General features: G+C 45.0%; 2 protein-coding genes across 9 annotated transcripts in view; one reads left to right on the top strand and one right to left on the bottom strand.

Moving 5' to 3' along the window:
• Positions 1–80: 80 nt before the first annotated feature.
• Positions 81–19,638, top strand: NKIRAS1 (NFKB inhibitor interacting Ras like 1). Of its 5 annotated transcripts, none has more exons than XR_014849809.1 (6): positions 81–101; positions 1,144–1,237; positions 1,965–2,089; positions 9,738–9,979; positions 12,789–15,136; positions 15,255–17,330. XR_014849809.1 is itself a non-coding variant. In XM_085051090.1 (6 exons), the coding sequence occupies exons 3-5, from the start codon at positions 1,996–1,998 to the stop codon at positions 13,026–13,028; spliced, it is 576 nt and encodes a 191-aa protein (XP_084907216.1). In that variant the 5' UTR covers positions 81–101; positions 1,144–1,237; positions 1,965–1,995; the 3' UTR covers positions 13,029–13,057; positions 19,284–19,638. The 5 variants fall into 5 exon arrangements, 3 of the variants coding, with proteins under 3 accessions (XP_084907216.1, XP_084907215.1, XP_084907214.1); XR_014849808.1 differs by having other exon boundaries at positions 12,789–15,381; positions 16,512–17,330; XM_085051090.1 differs by lacking the exon at positions 15,255–17,330 and adding an exon at positions 19,284–19,638 and having other exon boundaries at positions 12,789–13,057.
• Positions 16,965–20,299, bottom strand: part of UBE2E1 (ubiquitin conjugating enzyme E2 E1) — a 45,059-nt gene continuing 41,724 nt past the window's right edge. For all 4 annotated transcript variants that reach the window (XM_085051084.1, XM_085051085.1, XM_085051086.1 and 1 more), the window contains 2 exons: positions 18,826–18,973; positions 16,965–17,871 (listed from right to left, as the gene is read on the bottom strand). In XM_085051084.1, the coding sequence (XP_084907210.1) occupies positions 17,774–17,871; positions 18,826–18,973 (246 nt within the window). In that variant the 3' untranslated portion in view covers positions 16,965–17,773. The remainder of the gene's footprint in view (positions 17,872–18,825; positions 18,974–20,299) is intronic.

The raw sequence follows: 20,299 nt of genomic DNA, 5'->3' as shown, positions 1-20,299 counted from the left end.
CCCCGCCCGCCCCGCCCCGCCCGGCCCCCCGCGCTGGCCAATGGGAGCCGGGGGGCGGGGCCTGCGCGGATCAATGGGGCCGGGCGGGACGCTCTGTCCAGGTGCGCGCTCGCGGCGGGGGGGGTGCGGCCCCGGGGGCGCGCTCTGGGGCCGGGGGCGCGCATTGGGGCACGGCCCGCCCGGGGGCTGCACTGGGGCAGCGGCTTGGCGAGATGCGGCATCCCCTGAGACACCCCCTCCCCCCACCCCCATCAGAGCCCCGGGTCAGGCATTGGGACTTTCCTTAGAACCCTGAAAAGAACCCTCAAAAAAATGTCTAAAATGATATTATTTTTTTAAATCGTGAGATTATAAGAATCGGCTGAGGGAGCTGGGTTTGTTTAGTTTGGGGAAGAGGAGGCTCAGTGGGGACCTCATCCTTCTCTACAACTCCCTGAAAGGAGGCTGTATTGAGGGGGAGTACAGTGTCTTCTGCCATGGCTGCAGTGAGAGCAGCACAGGAATTGGCCTTCAGCTGAGACAGAGGAGACTCAGATTAGGTATTAGAAGATAATTCTTCACTGTTAGGGTGGTCAGGCATTGGAATAGGTTGCTCAGGGAGGTTGTGGCGTCACCAGACCTGGAGGGGTTTAAAAGGCATCTGGATCTGGTGCTGGATGATGTGGTTTCGTGGTTTAGGGGCTACAGTGTTAGTTCTGGGTTGATGTTTGGACTGGATGATCTTAACGGTCTCTTCCAACCCAATGATTCTGTTCTATTCTAAACAATAAACCTTAAGGGCAAAAAAAAGCCCTAAAAACAATTCTAAAACCTTTTCAGTGGGGGTGGGGTGGGGGGAATGGGTGGGAAGGGAGAGGATGTCATGGAGTCCCCAGTTCTGCAGGCCCTGGCTTTACCCAGTGATCTACTCCTGTCCCTGCTCCCATCCATCCTGCATATGGCATGGCACAGGTTGGATGGGGCACTCAGCGACCTAGTCTAGTTGGTGGAATCCCTACCCATGGCAGGGCGCTGGAAGGAGAGGATCTTTAGGCTGCCTTCCAACCCAAGCCGTTCTATGATTCCATGAGTTAGGCTCTCCCAGCCTGCAAGTCCTGTCTGCCTGCCTATCTGTAGCTGCAGGATGACCTTTCTGTTTTTCAGTGTACGCTTTTCAGTGCCCCCTGGCTTGTGAAGCATTACCTGGTTAAACTGGAATTGAAGCAGGACAACACCAGCCCCTCCTGGTCCAGAAAAGGTACTCTTTGTCTCTCTCTGTGGGAAATTGCTCCAAACAGCAAACTGAGTCAGGGCCTGCTGCCCTGCCATGGCTCAGTGGCAGAGGGAAGTGGCCCTAGCTGCTGGATGCCTCCTGCTAGAACTAACCCCCACCCATCCCAACTGATACAAAGCAGACTAAAAAAACCTGCTTCTGCATTTGCTTTCTTGTGCCTTTAAAGCTCCTGTTTTGTAGTTCCTTGTCTGTAAAAGCTAGAAACTTTCTGTGGGTGAAATAAAAGGGAAGGAGCCACCACTGTCTTGCGTTTCCAGAAGTCCTCCTGGTACCATGAGATACCATCAGGCCCACTGCAGACCCGGGAAGCCTGATAACACCATGCCACACACGCGCCAAACACAGCCCTTGCCCCGGGGGTTTGCATGCTCCAGTGCTCCCAGTCTCCCCGAGCCTGACAGGACAAGTGTGGAGGCTGCAGGCAAGCATCAGCACCACTGGCAGCAGCGTAAAACCTGAAAAAATGGTGTGGGAGGAAACTCTAGTCCTAAAAATATCAGCCGCTGGTGAGCGCTGGGAGGGAGCTGTGCCCCCGCTGCTGCTTCGCGCTTTGCCTTGCGCCTTCCGCGGGCTTCGCTCCCGCTGGGTGCCATCCATCCATCCATCCATCCATCCATCCATCCATCCCTCCATCCATCCATCCATCCATCCCTGCCCCGTGCCAGGCTGACAGCCTCCCGTGTCTGCACAGGGCTGCGCTGCGGAACCTGCCCCCGGGAGCCATGGGCAAGGGCTACAAGGTGGTGGTTTGTGGAATGGCCTCCGTGGGAAAGACTGCGATTTTGGAGCAGCTTCTCTATGGAAAGCATACTGTTGGTGAGATGTTTTTACTTTTGGGGGGAGGTTTTTCAGCATCTTGTTCTGTGTGGGCCCCAAAATGCCAAAAACTGAGGACTGTAAACTGTGCTGAGGTGAAGGAGGAAATTAATGTGGTTTTGTGGTATTTCTGTGCCGTTCTTGAAATTCATGGTCCCTTACTTACTGATTTTTAAAAGAGCTTGGAGAAGAACCCGTTCCATGATGTTCCCAGTAATAAAACACAAGAATGTTTAAAAATAAACAGACATTGAAAGTAGGTGATGTGCCTGCTGCCTATTTACAAAGGAAGTATCTCATGCCCTGAAAGGTGCTGTAGATGCCTGAAAAATAAATAGCTGTCATATGATGAGTGTAGACACTGTTTAGACTTTTGTTTCATCTTTGTAAAGCTTTATTTTGCTTGATTTTGGCTAACATTTAATCAAGCTCTGGAAAGAAAACCAGCTCAGCTTTAGGTTCCATGTTCCGTGCTAAACCTTGAAGGCCAAGCATCTCTGCTCTCAAAGAAATCCTACTGGGAAAAATAGACTCTACATAGGAACAGGGAATGTCTAATATTTGCTGTGCACAAGAGAAAAGGAACAAAAGCAAAGCCAGCACGTTTCCCTCTGTTTCCACATTTGGCTTTGAAACGAAGGGCAGTGATCATCAGGCTGACAAATTATTCCTGCCTCACCTAGAAACAAGGGGTGGCACCAGGGCTTTGACAGATGTTTAGTCACTTTCAATTTTTCTCTTGAGCTGGTAAATTAGGCATTAGGATAACTTGTTGGATAAACACAAGGATTTCTAGAATGGTGCTTTGCAGCACTGCACCTTTAAAATGTGTGGATTGGAGGAATTTGCTGGCAAAGCATGATACAGAACTGTGTGCTAATACCCGTGTTTAAGAGGAGGATTTCCTCTAATGTTGCAGCAACATCTGTTTCCAGCATCCTACCAAGGGCTAGGCACGTAGCCCTGTGTAGCTTTCAACGTGAAGGTTGCAAAACCTGCAGGCTGAAGGTTTTTCCCTTTGCTGCCAACCTGCCTCTGCTCTGTGCCGGGCTGGGTGACTGTCAGAGACAGCCAGGCAGCATGAGCAAGGCCACGTTACTTAAATCGTATTGCCTTGCATTAATTCCTGCCTCCTATTAGCAACCCAGGCAGGAAGGATATTCGGGTGTTGCTGATCAAAGGAGCTATTTATGGAGCCAGCCATGTACATGATTATACAACGTCATGGACACTGGCTGACATAACCAGAGGGAGGCCTCGTGCCTGGGGTTTAGCCGTGGGTGTCCCTCTGTCACTCCCAAATGCTCTGCTCCAGCTTGGCCATTGAGCAATGCAGACCTCCCCCTCCACCCCCTTGAAAAAATCCATTTTCCTTGCCTGCAGCTCTGCTCTTATTTTTTGGAGGTACTGGTAAGAGAAAGAGCAGCTGATAGTGGATGGGGAGTACAAGGGGGAGAAGGAAGAAGGTGGTCTCCTGTTTTCTGTGATTTTGGTCAAATCTTATTCCTAAGACATTCAGATAAAGAGGGCAAGTAGCAGAGTCAAGATCAAGTTATGGAGAGGGTCATTACGGAGCTGCTGCAGACCCAAGAGATGAGTGGCCATGGCCCAGCAATTTTGATATCCCCTACATAGGCCATCAGGCACATTTGGGGGGATGGACTGATAAACTGGTGCTTTTGGCAGTCCTGCTGAGTGGTCACCATCCTTCCTGCCTCTTCCTCAGCACATAGGCAGTGGTGGCAGAGGGTGCCTGGAGTATGGGCTGGTGGAAGTGGTTCCCAGAGGACCTTCAGCTACTGTTGCACTCTGTATTGATTTAACTCCCAAACTGCAGAAGCAGGATGCCACTGTGAGGGTCTCACTACTCGAGAACAGAGTTTGAGGAACGGTGAGTCTTTGACTGCTCCTTAGCAGAGCTGCTTTAAACTGCACAATGGTGTTAACATTGCAGGGGTGGCCCTTCCACACCTGACACATGACTACAGGATCTTGATCCTCGTTTCCTAAAGCTGCGAGCTCCAGAAAGCTGACATGTACATCTTGGCTGCAGGCCCTTTTGGCCGGAGGCAAGAAAGGACTAGTGTGTTTGCTGAAAGCCTGTCTGTTCAGAGCCAACCAGCAAGGCAGCTCACCGGGCATGGCAACATGGACACAAGCTGTTTCAAAACCTGTGCTTCCTGACTGACGTCAGGAGCAGCTCTGCAGCCACTCCAAGGGCCCAGGAGCCGTGGGGAGGACGGCCGAGCCAACGCAGGGAGTCTTTCCGTTCCGATGGCAGGCACATCCTCCTCTCAGTGACAAGAGGCATGCTAGAACTTGGTTGGAGGCTCAGAGCACAAGGTCTGCTGCCATTTTCCGAGGTGTTGCAGGCACTGGCACGAGGGTCTCCTCCTGGCTGTAAATCAGCCATGAGTCTGTCAATGCTCACGTGCCTCCTGTTGACATTCCTGTAAAAAGGAGTGGTGGCACAGCTGGTGCCAGGGAAGTGATTAGAGTCCTTGAAGGTTTCATGCTGCTATGTAAAGCTCTTGGCTTTGAGCCCGTGCTCCTGGCTGTGTGCTTGGTGATGGTGCTGTAAACCCAGTTGCACTGTGTTTCTTTTCCTAGAAACACATGCACCTTCAGGTCTCCCTGGCTATCAGGGATGAAATCCCTAATTGTCACTGTTACTTACATGGTCAGCAGCTAGCACTGTTGCAAAGGCATTAAGATTGCTTGAGGTTAAAGAGGAAAAAGTACTTAGGAAGGAGGAATACCCCAAAAAAAGAGGATCTGTGTCCCCATAGCATGTGAGCAACAATGTCTGGTATTGGATTTTGTGCTAGGCTTTAAACTAAAGAGAGAGTTTTAAACGATGCAAGAGAGTTTGCCTTGTGCCCCAGGATGGGAAGGGAGAGGACAAAAAGATGAGAGACTCTCTCAGAGCCACATAAAATAATGTAGCTATTACATGGCAGACACTCTTGCTAAACTAATACAAAGAAATGGAAAAAAAACCTGCAAGGAGATGTTTGAAATCAGTGCAGATTTAGCTTTGAGTCATGCAGGGACTATATTACCATAGGTCAGGACAAATAGTCGTTAGGAGTTGCACACATGTTTGTGGTACATACATGTGTAAAGCAGTGTGCCCAGGTGGCCAAGAAGGCCAATGGCATCCTGGCCTGTATCAGAAATTATGTGACCAGCAGGGCCAGGACAATGATTGTTGCCCTGTGCTCAGCACTGGTGAGGCTGCATCTCCAATCCTGTGTTCAGTTTTGGGCTCTGCTCTACAGGGAAGACATTGAGGTGCTGAAGTGTGTCCAGAGAAGGAAAATTAATCTGGTGAAGGGAAGGCTCTGGAGCACAAGTCTGATGAGGAGCAGGTGAGGGAGCTGGGGGTGTTTAGCCTGGAGAAAAGGAAGCTCCAAAGGGGGACCTTTGCTCTCTGCAGCTACCTGACAAGAGGGTGTAGCAAGGTGGTAGTCAGTCTCTTCTCCCATGTAACAACAGGACAAGAGGAAATGTCCTCAAGTTGTGCCAGGAGAGGTTTAGATTGGATATTAGGAAAAACCCTGCAATGGTGTTCAGGCATTGGAGTAGGCTCCCCAGGGAAGTGGTGGAATCACCCTTCCTGGAAGTGTTCCAAAAACATGTAGATAATGGCACTCGGGGACACAGTTAGTGGGCTGGGCAGTGCTGGTTTAACAGTTTGACTCGATGATCTTAGAAGTCCTTTCCAGCCTTGAATATTCTATGATTCTGTGATTGCCTGGTACCTGCGATGATCTCTCTTTTCATGACTTAAGTGTTGTGTTTGTCCAAATCCTTCACCTTCTCTTGCTGTCCTGAAGGAAGAGGGGCCAGTCTTATGTCCTCAGTCATGAAAAGGGTCATTGACTGCCAGCAGAACATTGTCCCACTTAGTACCTGTGGTACCTGGCACTGCTTGGCCTGACCTCTCTTGACCAGGCTAACAGGAGACTTGCTGGCTTAGCCTTGGCACAGGACATGTTTGTAAAGAGGATAGGTATTTTTCCTTAAACAGTGTTCCTGTTCAGTGATGGTGCAAAAAGGAATCTTCCTTCTGCCTTTAAAATATTTCTAGCCTCTCAGCCTATGGTAAAGCTTATCAGCACAACAGGGGGAGATGAGAACTCTCCCTTGTAGGAGACTTATCTCTGCCTCCTGGCTGTGTAAATAGCTGGTATGGCCAGGTTATTCATAAGCAGCTACTTCAGATCCTCTTACTAGCAAGGAACAAAACCACCATAATTTACTGTGGTAGAAGCCATATTGAGAGAATTTGCCTCACTTGGTCCAGCTGGAGGGATTTGGGGTTTTGGCTTACATGGCTCCAAAGATATGGAGGATGTGGAGGCTAATTAACCTAATTGTGCATGCATAGAATCATAAAATGGTTTGGGTCGGAAGGGACCTTAAAGATCATCTCTTTCCAACCCTCTTGCCAAGGGCAGAGACACTTTTTCACATCTTCACTTCTTAAATTTAAACTACCTTGTGACAGAGATGCAGTCAGCTTTGCATTTTAGAAATAGATTAAAATGGAACTGAATGTATGTAACTGAGGGTCACAATCTGGCTATTGGTTGGTGGGACCACTACTGCCCTAACAGCTAAATCTAAACACATCAGCTCCTCTTCAGGTCTGTCCTGCTCTTTACCACGTCAGGGACCCTCGGATACACTGTCATTTGATATCTAAATAAGCCAAGCCTGTTATCCTGCAGTTTGCAACCGTAGGGAGTAGCAGGTTTTAGAACCATTTTGCTGAATTCCTCTGGAAAAGGGGGAAAAGAGATTACTCAGGAGATCTTTGAAAATACTCAAGAAGACACAAAATTTGTATTGTATTAATATTCAAGATCCAACTGGGAAATTTTGAAATACCATCCATCTTGAAATTTTTATTTACTTAGGTATATTTACTGTGCCTAGCCTGAGTGTGCAGTATTCATTAGTATATTAAGCCTTTTCTTTACCTCATTGGGAAGCCACAAGGGGTTGGAACTCTACCCAATTTATGACTGAGGCTTCCCATTGCAGTTCCTCTGTGGCAGCAGTCAGTAACAAAGACCTTTCTGCCTCTCCTAAGATTTGCACCAGCTAAGTAGGTGCTAGAAAGTGGCATCACTTCTGTTTATTCCTCCTTTCCCTCTCCAAATTTTTTTATATCTTTAGTTGTCAAAGGAAGCATGACATTGCGCACAATCTTGTTAGTTCCCCTTCACCCCTGTAACTTCTAAACCGGAAAGCTGGCCCACTATAGTGCTCTGCTCCGTGGAAAACCTACTCAAGCTGGCAGTAGTCTGCAGGACTGTGACTTCCCAGCACAAGCTGCCCTTGCCCTCCCAGAGAGCAGAGGTGAAATGCCTGGGGATGCCAGTGTAGGCAAGGAGAACCAGGATGTTTGTGGCAGGGAGGGTGGGATGGTGCCAGCACCTTTCTAGGACGCTGACTAGTGTTGCTACTCTTACAACAACTTGCCTGGCCCATGTTTGAATGGAGACCTAGGGAGTGTTTGAATGGGATGGTACTAACAAGAAATGTAAATGTGATTGTTGCAAGTTGTGGCTAGCACGTGGTCTGGGATTTAGGAGCAGGGCCCAGAATAAGGTGACACAGGTATTTCTAAAAATTATCTGTGTTTTCTAAGTAAACTACTTACATATTCTCCCTCCCCCAGTGCACTTAGGTGAAATTTCACCTCTGGAATCTGATACTGGTACATAAATTTAAACTCCCTCCTAAATGCCACCCCCCCATCCCAACCCATTTCACATCAAAATTTGTGGCTCTGTTCCACTGAGTTAAGTCCCAGGTCTTAAATTTTGCTCTTCATTTTTAAATAGGAGGTTAAAAGACATACTTTTCACTGCTTCTTTTAATGCTATTATGAAGAGATTGTCACAGGATAACGTTGATATATTAGATGCTGTTGAATTACAGTGAAGCATTTAGAGGATGAAAAACTGTACAATATTATTCATTGCTTTTAAAAAAGAAAACTTAGGCATTTACAGTCCCTTCTGTCTTGCCAAAGCCGTATTTACTGATGCTAAATATTTGTTTGACCTGTCTGTATAATGCAATGAGGCAGAGCAAGAATATAGTGCTGTGTCTAAACAACAGTGCTGTATCCAGAAAGGGCTGTGTTACTACCTTAGTCTTTAAAAATGCCCCTTTAATACATTCTACAATCACACAGAATGCATTTGTGCTTCCTCTTTTTATTAACCTTTGCTTTGTCCTTCTGTTCTTACTTTTGCTTCCACACATTAGTGTGGCTATATTTGGAGGCGAGATAAATTAAATCATTGGAAACCTAATAAGAGTTTGATCTATGAAGACTGCACAGAGAGGGGCAAAAAGAACAGCTTGTGCCACTTTCCTGCACAGGAATGCTGCATACATCACGGCAAACCATCAGCGTGGGTGGAATGCTTTAGCTTGTTTGTCAATGTGAAGTGTTTTGAATAGTGTCATTGAATATAGCAAAATCCTTATTTTTACAGGCCAGATAATCCCTTGTGTTTTCTTAAACAATGCACTAAAATGGTCCCTTTTTGGCAGACAAAGAGAATAAAGCAGGACTCATTATTTTAGTCCTGCAACAGCAAACAATTGTATATAGGAGTGCAGTGGAGGCAAAAATGTGCATTGCAGAGTGTTTATATGAATACTTAAAACCAACTCTGAAAGTGGCCCAGCCACACTATACAAAGGTTGTTTAGATCTGCAACCTTATGCACCTGCATCCAGGAGCAACACAAAGCTAAAGTGATTTATGTGCTTTCAGGTTTGGCTTAGAAAAAATAATTTTAATTAGTTCAAAGCAAGCTGCTTTGAATTACCCCGCTTTTACCATGTGGAGGGGAAGAGGGCTAGTATGCAGATAGTCACTGTGGAACATGTGATACAAGTAAGAAAACTTCTTACCTTGTTCATGCTCTTGCCTTGCAGTAAAAGAACTTGCTCCTATTAGCAAATCTGAGTCATTTTAAATCCCTAGGGGATCGAAAAAACTCACTGGGTATTTGAGCAAATATAGTATGCAACTTTGTTTGCCTGTAAACATCCCCTTCCCTTTCTGGTTTGATTTCACTTACTGGTTAGTTGTACCACCAATACACATTCATTTCCAGAATTATTCCTTTGGCTCCTGCTTCTGCAGTATGATACAGCTCATTATGAAGCAAAAAAGTAGGCTTCAGATATTAGTACTTGACTATCTGGTGTTCCCTGGCTGTTGTTCCAAAAAGAGTATGTTTGGGCAGGCTTGTTTTGTAGCATGTTTGGCACACAACTTGTACAACTGGGTGGTTGGAGTTTGGAAACCTTGGGAGGAGACCATATATCTTATCCTATTCTGAATGTGCATGTTGTATAGATTAATATTACAGGCATAATCTTGTGCTTACATATTAATGCATTCACAATGTCACTATTGGAAATAGCTAGTGCAGTCATCTACGAATACAGCTCTCCATGGGGATGCCAGGCAAGGTCAAGGCCTGGTCAAGTCATTCTGGAAAACATGCACTGAAAGCTGCTGTGGGGCACAACTCTGCTGTGCTGCAAAGAATTCTTCTAGTGGGGCTGTACTTACAGCAGCAGAACTTTCCTGCTTGTTTCCAAACAGGCTTAGAAGAGGGTGCCACAATGGAAGATGTGTATTTGGCATCGGTGGAGACAGACCGAGGCGTGAAGGAACAATTGAGGCTTTATGACACCAGGGGCCTTCAGGAAGGCGTGGAATTGCCGAAACACTATTTCTCTGTGGCTGATGGCTTCATTCTGGTGTATGCTGTGACCAGCCTAGAAGCGTTCCAAAGAGTTGAACTGCTCAAAAAGGAAATTGACGTCTTCAGAGACAAAAAGGAGGTAAATGCATGGTTGGCTAAATGCTGTATCAGTGATAGGAAGTTAAGGTTGCAAAGCCCAGTTTTTGTTTCTGTAAGTGTTGTGTGTGAAGGAAAATGAACACACCCACAGCCTTGGGCAACACAGAAAAAAGGAGGCCTTCTCATGCCGAGGAAGCCTAATTCACATGCCGTGCAGGTCATGCAAAAGAATGCTTTTTTTCCTCCTTATTTCCTCTATTACAGCTAAAATTCAGTCAGCTGAATGCACCAGCCAGGACACTTATGACTAATAAAACATATGGTCTACAGCAGTGCAGCTCATATGTTTTTTTAGATGCTGTACAGGGGAAGTCAAGTGCATAGAATAATATAACGAAGGGCATTATCTTTGTTTGTTTTGTATTCATGTACTTGATGGCTTACAAACTAGTGTAATTGACAATGGGTCTCCCAGACATTAGTCAATTGGCAAAGCAGCTTTAATGTATTTTAACAACCATATTGAATCAATTCAATTGTGTGAAATGACTGCTCTATTTTCCCTTAGAAAGCAGCTAGTGTTTTCAGCTGACAGTGTTCCAGCTTAGCTGAACAAATATAACTTGCGTGTGGCACTAGCATTACAGCTTTTCCTACAGTATCTTTATATTCTCGAGTAGTTTTCCCTGTTAAATGTCTTTAGCCTACAGCTTTCCAAATGCCTGTTTTATGCTGTTCAAAAGAAAAAAAATGCATGAAGAATTAATTGGATAATGGTAGGGAGAGACTTTGCAAAAATGTAGCTTGTTTTGTACTGACAGCATACAGGGTGGTGGAGGAAGGCAGGCTCAAGTTTGACGGGAGACAAACGTGCAGTCATGGGAGAGGTATGCTAGGTGGTAGGGCTGGTGTGAGCTGCAGACTGTCACGTATATCAGGGATACAGGAGTCAAGCATAACTCCCCTACAGGGCAAGGAAAGGTGGACTAGCAGGAAATTTTTCCCAGGCACTGTGTTTTGTGAGGGCCCTGATTTGTTACTATACAGGATGTTGTAATGTGGGCGTCACAGCCCCAACAGGATCTGTGTCCCACTCTTCCGTGTGACCTGTCAGAACTCTCCTCTCTCATTGCATGATTTTAGAAAACAGCCAGTTTGCTTATCCTTTTAGAGAGCTTAAAATTGTGATTTTGACTGAGGATAACATAGTTAAGAGTGGTGCCCACAATAAGATGGACAAAATAGAAGTTTTCATTCCTGTGATTTCCATAGAAAATGGGCTTTGAGGTATATAAGGTAAGATTGGGATAGCTGTTAATCAGCAGATTAATGATTCATGATTCTATGTCTTAAAGTGTGGGCTCTGCTAGAATGAATTTTTAATTGGGGATCTATCTCCACACATGGTGCTTCTGAGCTGGCAGAACTTCAACTTGTTGAATGGTACAGTCCCCTGTTGTGTGGCAGATGACAGAAAGCACTGATGGCTGGTTCCTTGCCTCTTCTGGCTGTGGGGGTTCTGCAGCATGCACCTTAAAGCCTGGCCAAATTTTACACTAAATAGAAGTTTTGTTCTGTTATACTGACAGAGCTTTGCCATAGCTAAAATTCAGCTGTAGCATGTGGTAAATACACATGAAGATTATAGCTTCTTTCAAAGCCCTCACAGAGGGGGGAAAAAAAACTCCTAGACAGCATTTTTCCCAAATACCCTGGACTGTTGTAGAAAAGACAGGAAGCCTCAGACCTCACAGGAACAGGACAAACATCTCTAGCTGGAAAGAAGCAGAAGGCATCCTGGGTTTAGCCTGATGAACAGGAAAGAGCAAGCAGGTGTGGCCATAGCAAAACCCACAAATCATCAGCAAGAGAGGACTTTATCACTTGATCTTTGTCAAACCACGAATACAGAGATAAAAACAGAGTTTGACTAAGGACCTTGAACTAAAAATGTTGGCATGGTTTCCCCTAAGAGCTGATGCTGGTAAAACATTTTTAGAAAACAGTTAACTTAAAATAAGGAGGAGCAGTAGCTTCACGTGGCCAGCACTGCCTTTGGCACTTCCTAGAGCTGAAGTACTGGGAAAGCTTCTGAGCTCAGCCACCCTGGACTGTCTGGGTGATACACAAGTCACTTGATGGATCCTTACAACTACAGTTTTAAGTTGATACTGCTGTGGCTCCTCTCCTTAGCTAACCACCTGCTCTTGAAACTGCTCCCCAGAGGCTGCTGCTGGTGCTTATCTACCCCTTTCAGCAGACTGTCCCCTTCGGTCCTTCTGGTGGCTTTTGGTGCCTGGGGGGGCTGGGATAGGAGAGGGGCCCCACAGCCCAGCCTACTGGCACGGTTGGCTTCCTTTATATTGTGGGATGGGGCTTGGGAAAGAAATAAACAGGGCAAAACCCACCACTGTAGGGTCCAGGCTTTCTCTGCTGCTGTGCATTTTTTCATCTTTCAAGCACCTGCTGCTGTGACCTACTCAGATGTCACACTCTTGTCATTTGTCCAGGGCAGCTCAATTGCCAAGTAAGTGGAGAATAGGGCTGTTAAACTTTGGATCTCTTGGGTATTGTTTCCCTTCAATCAATCGTTGGGGGTGGGGAGGGAGCGGGGTGTTGAGAAGGGGAAGTCCTTCATATCCTATGATTAAAACAAGCTTCCAAGCCATAAGTAGATGAGGCTAATTGAAATCCCAGACCCTGATCTTCTAAACTACATGCAACTTACCTTGTGCTAGAGCTAAGTTACAGAACAAGTCTGAACTGTATTGCTACTTGCCCACTGTCTAAAAGGATTGTGACTGGTGGATGGTTTTGGTGTAAAGCTCACCCTCTTGTTTGGTTTGTAGGTTACAGTTATTGTCTTGGGAAACAAAAGTGACCTCCTGGACCAAAGGCATGTGGAAGCAGAAGCAGCACAGCAATGGGCAAGGGCTGAGAAAGTGAGACTGTGGGAAGTGACTGTGACAGATCGGAAAACACTGCTTGAACCCTTCACCTTCTTAGCTAGCAAACTGTCCCAGTCTCAGAACAAATCAACATTTCCCTTGCCTGGAAGGAAGAGCAAAGGGAATAACTGTGATAACTAGACTAGCTTAGCATTGTCTCCTGCTGTCAGGTCAGTCTGAGTCCTTTTTGTGCCATTTGCTTCTTGCAGTTTCACTTAAAGCAATAATATCATTCAGCAATAAAATCAGCAAGCTTATCGCTAAGAGGTATACTTCCTTCTCATTGACTTAGTTTGAAAAAGTTGCTGGTGGTAAAAGTCTCAAAAAGCACTTCATGAGAGCAGTTATTTTGCAACCGGGGTTATGGAGAAGGAAGGGATAGATGGATACCTCTCTAGTAAGGGCTTTTACTGTGCCTGGACACAGCCATGTTGAGGGACAAATCAACAAGCTTACCAGTATATAATACCCCTGCAGATCTATAGCCTCTAGTCACAAAAAGTATTAGCTGCAATAAAGCATTCAATTTGGAAAGGTAATATGTTTGAAATGGAAGCAGTTATTTTACCTTGACCTTAAACAGGGCCACAGGGCTTTTTGATGCTACAAGAGGCTGAGATCAGTGTCTTGCTGTAGGAGAAGGGTATGGGGCAGGAGGAACCATGACCAGATTTAGCCACTGGTGTGCTGCTAGTGTGTGGAAGAAAAAAAAATGCAACAAAATCATAAAAAAACACCCTCCAGTCTTCTGGAGTCTTCTGGTAAATACTAGATCTACCCCAACATGAAGTTTGTCAATAAAGTTTGGTAAGCAGTGCTTTCAGCTCAGGAATTCATTTGTAGAAACCAGAAAAGCTCTCAGAGCACTCATTAATTGAACTGCAACCTGAAGGAGAACATAGCTGCGTGTGGTTTTGTTGCTGCCTATCCACTGCAAATCAGTCACATTCCCATAGGTGGTAATTTCGCTGAGAATTATACAGATCAGTTCTGTATGCAGGAGGGATTGCTGGGCTCTGCTTCGGGCATGCTTACCTGGCTGCTCAGCCAAGCTGCAGCAATCCACCCTCCCATGGCCAGATAACAATTGCTACTAAATGCTGTACTACTCTGCAAGGGGGGGCTAGGGAGTATAGGAGGCTGCCTTTTTGGAGACAACCTTGTGGCAAATGCCCAGAAATACATGTACAAATGGCCTTGGTCATAATATACTAGACACAGTCCAGCTGCAGGGGCACAACTGCATGTACTGCATTGGACTCAACACTGGTAAGCCTGTGCTGCAGGAATCAGCCTGTCAGTAAACTGGACAAAAGGGGACATATAGAGCGACAGAATGAGCAGCTTTTCCCAGAGACAGGGGCCAGTTTTTGGCACCTAAAAACCTCCTGTACTAATTGATGCTAGCTTTTCTTTCTTTACATTTGAAGGCAAGAGCAGGAAGAGGGAGTGAAGTACCCAGTTTCTGCATTTTCCACTAAGTTACTGCTGTTTTGAACAAATACTGAGAATTTCACTGTGAATCAGCAAAACCACAAGCAATATTTGCACTGTCATATCATAACTGCTAAATAGTGTGCTTAATTATCACAATTAAGCTTATAGTATTGCGCTTCCTGAATACCGATTAATAAAGTCTGTCAGCATTACTAAAGTCTGTCAGCATTATTAATATCAGAGCAGCATTATACTTCACTAAAAAGGAAGCAGGTATCCCTACCATTACAATGAAGGTAGACGAAACTGTTTATGTGCTTTGCTCAATATAGTTTGAATTGCTGTGGCCAAGGAGTAAGATAAGAGAGCAATTATGAATGAGCAAGCTCTTGTAATGCTCTGCTAGGAACGTACAATTGTTACCATTGCAACACTGCAGCTGAGTAAGCACTATAGCACGACCTCCCCCAACCTGGCTAGTAATAGTCATTGTCCCCAGTGATGCTGCAGGACGACACTCCCTCCTCACTCATTTCCTACTGAACACACGTGTACTCCAGCATTCTCCCTACCCAGAAGACTCCGTATCTGCCTGCATGCTTGGGAAGTGGAGGTGACTTCAGAGCGGCAGTTGTTCACCTCCTTGCTGCAACCTCTTACCAACGAACAGGTCATGTTCCTCTTCAGCTCTGCAGAGCCCTTCTTCTAAAAGGGACTGGAATCTACCTTGGATCAATCAAAATAAGTGAAGACATCTACTAGCAGCGCGTCGCTAAAGCTGACCCTTGAGCCAAGGGAGTGCAGGTTGACAGGTCAGAATTAACTTTAAATGCCTGGAGATGGAAAGAACGGGGATGACTGGTTCCTGTCCAGCTCTGCACGCTGCAGACTTGGTGCCAATTCTATTGCCAAGACTGATGTCACCTGTAGGCTGCCAGAGCTGTGCAGTGCAAGTGTAGCTTGCTCACTTGCTCCCTTGGACTCCCAGGACCTGACAATATTTTAAAGACAGACAAGAGAAAAAGGATCTTCTAAATGACTAAGGCCATTTTTCCAAGTAGGTTACATAAACGCAAACATGTTATCTTTGACTTAGCTAAATTTAGTTTAGAGTTTAGATCATTCAAGGCATTCAGATAAAAAAATCACCACCCACTGTTTTCTTTCATAAACTTATTCTGATGTTTTTCTAAATACCACAGTGTTTCATTGACAAGTGATGGAAAATGTAGTGTCTACTGTGCAAACAATGTGTACACAGTGGCTGGTACTGCATAAAAACAAAACTTGCTGTAGTAGAGTTTTACATGGGGTTAATAAGCAAAGTACAGAGTACAACGTGGTAGCTAACGGGCAGAACACGTATTTTGTTCTTACTGTTCCACTGACTCAAACCCTGTTCTGGGTCACTGGGATCACTTACCTTCTGCAAAACTGGAGTCCCTTCACAAGATAATGGAGAAAAATTATTATAAAGAAGAAAAACAAATTAGTAAACTAAACCATCTTTCTCTGTTTCTCTTAAGCCTCTACCCTGCTGAATAAACACTGTACAATCAGTCACCCCCACCAGGTACAACAGTTAATTTGACATGTCCTAGTGGCACAAACTAAGAAGCTGGCAAAAACCTACTGAGATTAAGTAATTTACCTCTTTACTCAGTAGAGGAGAGGGAAAGATTACCAGAGATGCTTCTGGTATGATGTAGCTATATACCAAACAGGCAAACAGCTGAGGGAGCTCATACACCAAAACATGGACTGTGTCAAGAGATGGCAGTTCAGCCGATGAGGGTAAGGTGCTACTTCCCACAGCCACCCAGCAAAGGAAAGGACATCTCTAATTAATAGATTACTTTGGACCAAGTTAGATTTGCTCTGTATCTAGATAGGAAGAGAAGTATGTAAATGAAATGTATAGAGAATTTATTTTAAAGCACCAAACCAAATCCAAGAGTGCAGATGACCACTCAGCACTAACAAGAATGTCACAAAGTGAAGCACTCACCATGTGAAAATGAATCTGTGCTTCCGGCCTTTACCTTAAGGGAGTGGTCAGAAATGCCATATCCACAACTAACTGCCCTGTTGCTACTCATCTCAATGTAAACACTATGTCTCTAGGTGATAATCTTTATAGGTAGTTAAAGGATGTACAGATTAAGTCTCCTTTATGCTCCTTTACAGTGCTGTGTGCTAGCTTACCAGGACACGATTCCTTCTCCTCTTCCAAGTATGAGGAGATCACTCCATCAGAAAAGCATCAAGACATTCTTTTCGTCTTTTACTTCCTGCCTCTTTCCCTTCCAGATGGCTTATGCTTTTCTGGTGGTACTTTCAAACAACATGCCAGTCCTGCAGAGGCAAGGCTGGGAAAACTTAAGCTAGAAAGTAACTATCATGGACTCTGTGGCAAGTTACCTCCTCATGGCCAGGTCCCTGCACAACACTTAGTGAACAATTTTGGAGGTCTTACGCTGTCATTCATTGTATGGTTTTCTAGAACTGTCTTCCTAAAATAGCACCTGTCAGTGCACTCACCTGCAGTTCACCCTTGTCCTTAACCACAGCATAAATCCTCCAAAGCATATGGACACACTGTTCAGTCAAAGTGACAAAACAAGGGACTAAGCAGAAAACTTTTCTTCTTTTTTTTTTTTAAACATCTTTTTATTAGCACAGTAACAAATGCAGACTTAAGTAGCCCACAACATACAACCAATCCACTGAGTGACTCCTATTCCACACCTTACAGTTAAACAGCTTAAGGTATTTCACTACAGGTTACCATAAGTCCTGATTAAACCCTTTATTCTTTTCACAAAGATAGATTGGCTTATAATACATCAACTACTTCTCATTTAATATATGAGGCCATATACCCAGCTCTCCATATCACAGATCATGAGATGACAGTCTTTAAAAAGGATTTGTTAAATACCGATGTGCCCTCCAAAGGAAAAACAATCCCAACATCTTTTTACAAAAAAAAAAAAAAAAAAGAAACTCAACCCAGAGCGAAATAAATCCCTCAAACCCAAACAAAAAAAAGCAAAAACAGTGTGTAGAGTCTTGAAAGGACTTTTACATAAACATCAACCTATGTACCTGTACAAAATTAAACTGGTAATTTTAATCTTTTACATATTGCAAGCAAACTGAAAACCAAAGAAGTCTAAGAAGTTTACATTCTTCTCGGTACTATATGTGAGCTAATATTGCTGAACTAATTACAGTCTTAAAATATGCTATTCCAAATCCTAGCTGTCTACTGTAGCAAGATACCTTAAGTTACAACAACAAAATCTTAGGAAATAAAAGACTGAATAAAATCTGTTATAGAAATACCCTACTCTTTACCAGCACCCTCCCTCCCCCCACCCCTTCAAAATCATAAGCAGCTCTTTCCATCACAGACAAATAATGTAAGAGTTTGATGAAAATCCAATTTATGTAGCGTATCTTTTGGTCCATTGTCTGGCCATTCTGTCATGCTCTGCTCTGTTAGTCATATACTGAGTGGCAATGCTTCCAACCAGGGGGTCAGCTGAAAAGGAAACACACTGCTTATTTCAGACAAGTTACTGAATCAAAACTTTTAAATAAAGCTGAAGTCTGAATTTCATACAAGGCAAACACACAGGTAAGGTACACTGTAACAATCTAAATGTACTGAATTGATGATCTGTATCTTCTCTGATTTTGTGTATTTATGGTGATGTACTAATCTGTAACCTAATAGAGTGAAATGCCAATAAAGTTTTAAGGAGCTCAAGACACAACAATCAATCATATTTTGCATAACTGAGGGTTTTCACCAATTCATGCATTTCAGGTTTATTTTATTCCTTCTAAGGGTGCCTGAGATACTCATGCTAAGTGTACTTGTAGCAACAAAGCTGCCAGAATTCTAGGAAAGATCAAATCTCAAGAAGGGATTTAATCTTTCCAACAAGTTTAGTACAGTGTGAAATCTGGCCTCTCATCTTTAGACATACAAAAATGAAACCTGTAAAAGGACTTTGGAAATGAAGACATACTCTTCTTGACTAGTGTGGACAGCAGGTGGGTTAGACCAGTAGTGACGACTATTTGTGGCCTAGTTGGTCACTAGTTTTAAATGGATGGTGGAAAGTAAAAGATCAACTCTCCTGTTTTCAGAACTGCATTTGTGGCTCTTCAAGCTCCATTATTGAATTAACTGTAGCTCTACAGACCAGTGAAGACTGGGTTTGGAATGGGAAGGAGTTTTCATGTGCAGGAGGACTGCTAGTTTCCCCATGGGTCAGCCTGAGAAGTGGTGAACAGCAGGCTGGTAGGGTATATCCCCCTCCACCACCTCCAACCCCTCTCTGACTGCCTCGTAGAGGGAAATGTGCTTTGCCAGAGGCTGGAGCCAAGCTGGCCAAAGCCAATGGGATGAGATGAGAGCCACATTATGTAGGTGCTGGGGGGAGCGCGAGGCAGCAGGTGGTCTGTGTGGCCACGCCGGGGAACTTACCGGGGTTACAGTCTGTGAGGAGGGAGCAGATGGAGAGGAGAACTTTAGAAATGGTTAACGCTGGACTCCAGTTGTCTTTTAAAATGTCCAGGCAGATGACGCCTTGGCTGTTAATGTTACAGTGGTAGATCCTTGTCCGGAACGTTACCTGCAAGAGAGGGGTGTGAGCGGGAGTGCCGGGGTGCCGGGGCTGCGGGGAGGGACAGGACAGGACAGGAGAGCCCAGCGAGGCAGCAGCGCCGGCCGAGCCGAGTCCCGGCTGAGCCACGCCGCGCTGCCCGGGCCGCCGCCGCCCTCTCGCGGCGGAAACAAAAAAGAGCCGCATTGAAAACGAAAACGAGCAACAGTCTCGGGAGCCGACTTCCTCAGTCACTGCAAAACCCAGGTTGTGGTGGGTTTAATTTGTTTTTCACTTTGCTTTTTTATTTTTAAATTAATTTCTGTCTTTTTGCTCCCAGCGATAAAGGGGCGCGGAGCCTGAACACCAGCATTTTTCTCCTTCCGGGCTCCCAAGGATTTGCAAAATCCCCCAGACAGGCTAAGGCACTTGGAATCACAGCTTTCATCACTTGTAATAGGCTCAGCAATGGGGGAAGTTAGTTGGATTTGCTTATTTTCGAGATATGACTGAGCCGGGCAGCTTGCCACCGAAGTTATCTATCCAAAAGGGGGAAACAAGCACCAGTTCTCTGAAGAGTACAATGTGACCTGCAGAGAAGCCTTACTCTGACTCACTGGGTGAACAGCAACAACAAATTTGGTGCAATTTCCATGGATGAGGATTATACACATGAATAAAGGCTGGTGGGTTCATGTCCTAAATCCTCAAAATCTGTCAGCTATCTACACCCCGAAATTTTATTGTCTGTTTATAGGTCATGGGAGTATTTGCAAAACACACTCGGTAAGTATGCAGTATGACAAGAGCACACTATTGCTTTCTCTCAGGATGGGGCCAGCCCACACATAAAACTTGCCAGTCAATCCTCATTTTTTCTACTGCCTTTCTGATGCAAAAAATTTGTCTGTGATCCTCACTCTCACAGGCTTGGGGAGCAGGCACAGGGTGGGGTGACAAAGCTACAGAACCCTGGCATGTCCCCATGCACTGAATCCATGCAGTGTTTCCAAGAATGCTCCTGATGCACAGAGCACATGGACTATTTTTGGACTTGCAAAAGCGGTTACTTGTCACACAGGAGACACCCACACTGCACACTTGGGGAGATTTTATGCTTTGTTTCTTGTGAGCTGCTTGGATTTTGGATTAAAACAGGAAGCAAACAAAGGAAACCCCAAATCCCTGCACGTTTGCACATTATGGGGGAGATAGCAAAATGACTGCAGGAGAACAGAGATGTATTATTCTCCTACGCCTTCTGCAACAAGCTGCCACTCCAAAACCAAGAGCTCCTGATACTTTCTACCTAGGGAACCTTAGAGGTATAGCAGACAAGAAACCTAAATGACCTTT

Source organism: Lichenostomus cassidix, chromosome 2, assembly GCF_008360975.1.
Source record: "Lichenostomus cassidix isolate B80296 chromosome 2, HeHo_3.0, whole genome shotgun sequence".
In the NCBI taxonomy this organism is placed as follows: domain Eukaryota; kingdom Metazoa; phylum Chordata; class Aves; order Passeriformes; family Meliphagidae; genus Lichenostomus; species Lichenostomus cassidix.
Note: the sequence above shows the minus strand (reverse complement) of the source record. Positions and strands in the feature narration are given on the sequence as shown.